Source organism: Octodon degus, unplaced genomic scaffold (assembly GCF_000260255.1).
Source record: "Octodon degus isolate 3935 unplaced genomic scaffold, OctDeg1.0 scaffold00005, whole genome shotgun sequence".
Classification (NCBI taxonomy): domain Eukaryota; kingdom Metazoa; phylum Chordata; class Mammalia; order Rodentia; family Octodontidae; genus Octodon; species Octodon degus.
In genome coordinates this window covers 14,452,454-14,455,471 of record NW_004524581.1, presented here as the reverse complement: position 1 = coordinate 14,455,471, position 3,018 = coordinate 14,452,454, and the positions used below count along the sequence as shown (strand labels likewise).

General features: G+C 51.0%; 1 protein-coding gene across 1 annotated transcript in view; it reads right to left on the bottom strand.

Moving 5' to 3' along the window:
• Positions 1 to 2,443, bottom strand: part of LOC101576673 (voltage-dependent anion-selective channel protein 2) — an 18,854-nt gene extending 16,411 nt beyond the window's left edge. The window contains exons 1-3 of the mRNA XM_004624041.2: positions 2,323 to 2,443; positions 2,071 to 2,125; positions 965 to 1,033 (exon numbers count right to left, since the gene is read on the bottom strand). Coding sequence (XP_004624098.1) covers positions 965 to 1,033; positions 2,071 to 2,101 — 100 coding nt within the window. The 5' untranslated portion in view covers positions 2,102 to 2,125; positions 2,323 to 2,443. The remainder of the gene's footprint in view (positions 1 to 964; positions 1,034 to 2,070; positions 2,126 to 2,322) is intronic.
• Positions 2,444 to 3,018: the final 575 nt, after the last annotated feature.

The following is a 3,018-nucleotide window of genomic DNA, read 5'->3' as shown; positions in this document are numbered from 1 at the left end:
CACGGTTCAACCCCCCAGCACCACATGCCAGCCAGCCCCGCCCCCTGGTGGGCTGAGCTGGCCACACACACACACACACAAATAAATACTTTAAAAAAAAAAAAAAAGGTAATCTAACCTACTAGCAAAATTGTCTCAAAAACTAAATTAGTTCTACACACACTTATGTTGCTTAGTCCAGTGCTGGTATATAGCTGACCCCTCTCAAAATGCTTTCAAACCATCTTTAACCCCAAATATCTTAGATTAAAAAACTGTGTAACTGAAATCTCACCCAGCACCAAATTTATCGTAACAAAGACATTTGGGACATTTATCTAAAAATGGTACCTCTAATAACACAAGGAAGGTACTTTTATGCACAGTAGGATTTTCAAGAAGAAAATTAAGCTGAAAAATGCTGCCACTATTTCAAGGGTATTAGAAGTTATACAAACACAAAAGCAAAACAATAATACATCACAACTCTAGTCAACCAAGGCCTAAACTGTAACCCAAAAAAATGAAAGTACAAGTTGCTTTCTCGCAGAAGTTGAAACCAGAGTCAACTGTAACAGTTAACGGAAGTTTAATACAAAATGCAGCCAGGCATTGTAGCACACACTTGTAATTCCAGCACTAAGGGACCCTTGCAAGTTCAAGGCCAGCCTGGGCTACATAGCAAGACCCTGTTTCAAGAAAAACCATAAATAAAATGTATGTATTGAAAAAATTGATACAACTTCCCCAAAGAAACCCAGCATACATGTTCACTCCCTCTCCCCTTTCTTGAGGTAGGGTCTCACTAAATTGCTAAACTGCCTGGACTCAAACTTTCAATCATCTTCCATCAGCTTCCCAGAATGTTGAGATTATAGATACACACTAAAATGCTGGATGCATTTTAATTTTTTTTCTTTTTTAATTTTTGTTCTAAAATTAATTTTCACTCTTAATACAAAATTAAAAGAAAAAGGGTTCTTACCAAATCCTTTGTTGAAAATATCTCTGGCAGCTTTGCCAAGGTCAGCATATGATGGGGGAATACACATCGCTGGTAAGCAGAAACAGTCCATTGTTAATTACGTTGTTTGCCCACCTTCTATAGGAGAACCCCATGCTGATCTTTAAATTCAAGCAGTTTGATTTGCTAGAATTATGGCTTTGATTACTGCAAACACAACAAAGCTGTACTCTAATGATTCATGATGAAGATATCCCCAACACCTTTCCTCTAAAACAGACAAATCAAGTAGTTACACAAACTTGGGAAGGTTCTTCCAAAATAGAAAGACTTTCTAATGTTTATAGTGTCCACAATCTCATTTCGTAGGTCCCTGGCTAGTACAAAAACAGAATCAATATATATGTGCAAAGCTCACCCATATGGGCTGATCTAACTAAACAGAATACACTCCAAACTTAAAACTAGGCCCTCTCCCCTCAAGTCCCCCTACGACCCTCTCTAAAATCAAAACCAACTCTCCGTGGGAAGAAAAAGAAACTTAACACTCTGAGAACTTAAGTATTAGGCCTCAGGAAAAATATAGCCATCTGCTTTGTACTCAAGTGTCTACACCGAATGAATATCAAATAGCAGCTTAAACATATTACTGTGTCTCTCAAGTCGTCCAATGCGATGGGGCTTAAGGTCAAACAATCTGAGCTCTCACAACAGCTCATTCATTCTGCAGAGCACGTCTCGCCCTCAGAAGCACGTGTAGTGAGTGACCTTGGGCTATTACAAGGCTGATAACTACTTCCTCTAGGAAAGTAAGTGATCTAATCTTTCAGAGGCGAGACTCAACAATTAATAACTCTCTGCTTTGGAGTTTATCAAAGATACGTCCAAAAAACTGAAAGCGGATGTAGCTACAGACCAACGCCCTGGACCCCGTCCCCCACTCCGAGAACCAGCAATCAAGCTTCTCCACCGCAGAGCTGGTGGTCAGACGGCGGAACGGTCACCGGAAAGGACCGAATCTGGCGAGACTGGGGCAGGGAGGAGGGAACAGGCTGCCGTTTGCTGGTCGCCAGGTTTCGCCCCCGGGCGCCGCCGCCCGGTCTCGCAGAGATCCGTTCTCTACTTACGCCGCGCACAAGTCTGCCCGTAGGTCGCCATGGCGAGGTCGCTGGAGGAGGTGGCCTGCGGCAAGAACAAGGACAGCGATCAGTGGGAGTCGGAGGAGAGTCACTGGGGGTCCCGGGCCGAAAGGGGCTAAAGGGCCGGGGGGCGGCGCGGCCATCTTGGGGTGCCAGCGCCAAGCCGAGTCCCACTCCGGGCTCCCGCTCGGCCACCGCGGCCTAGACCCCGGGCTTGTCGTGAGACTGGCTCGACAGTACCTGGTGGTCTCCTGAGGGCGCCGCCGCCGCCGCTGCTCGGCTCACTCAGGCTCGGGCTGCGGCTGCAGCTCCTGGAGGGCGAAGTGAAGGAGACACCGTTCCGCCCGCCGCAACCCCGTCCTCCCCCAGCCAGGACCCCGCCGCTGCCCCCCGGGGCTGCCCGCCGCGCCTGTCCTCACAAGGCCGCCCGCTGCCCGCTCCAAACGGCTCCGAAGAGGCCACGTAGACGGAGGGCACCTTCGCCCGCGAGGTGAGCCGCCTCCGTGCGTCTGCGGCGGCCGGGAGAACGCAAACCTCCGAGCCTCGGGGCAGGCAGCGACCCGGACAGCCCCAGAGGCTGAGGGGCGGGGAACGGCGGAGGGCGCGCGGCGGCGCTCACGCAGGCGGGGGGAAGGGGCGGAGGCCCCCGCGAGCGCGTCACGGGGGCGGGGTGTCGGGCGGTGTCACGTACGCCTCTCCGCTGCCCTGCGGGCGCTGGCACTAAGCTCCCGGCGGGGAGGTCTCGGTGTCGCGGCCCCTGGACGCGGTGGGCGAGGCCTTGCCCGATCTGCCCTAATCTGATGTAGCGTGAGCTTCTGAAACACCATTAGTGTCTCCAATTTAAGGAGGTTCAAGCGGGGTGTCACCGGCAGCCCTAACTGCCCCGCACCCACGTGGGTGACTGTGGCCCTGGGAGCTTCCCGACTCTACCCGCAC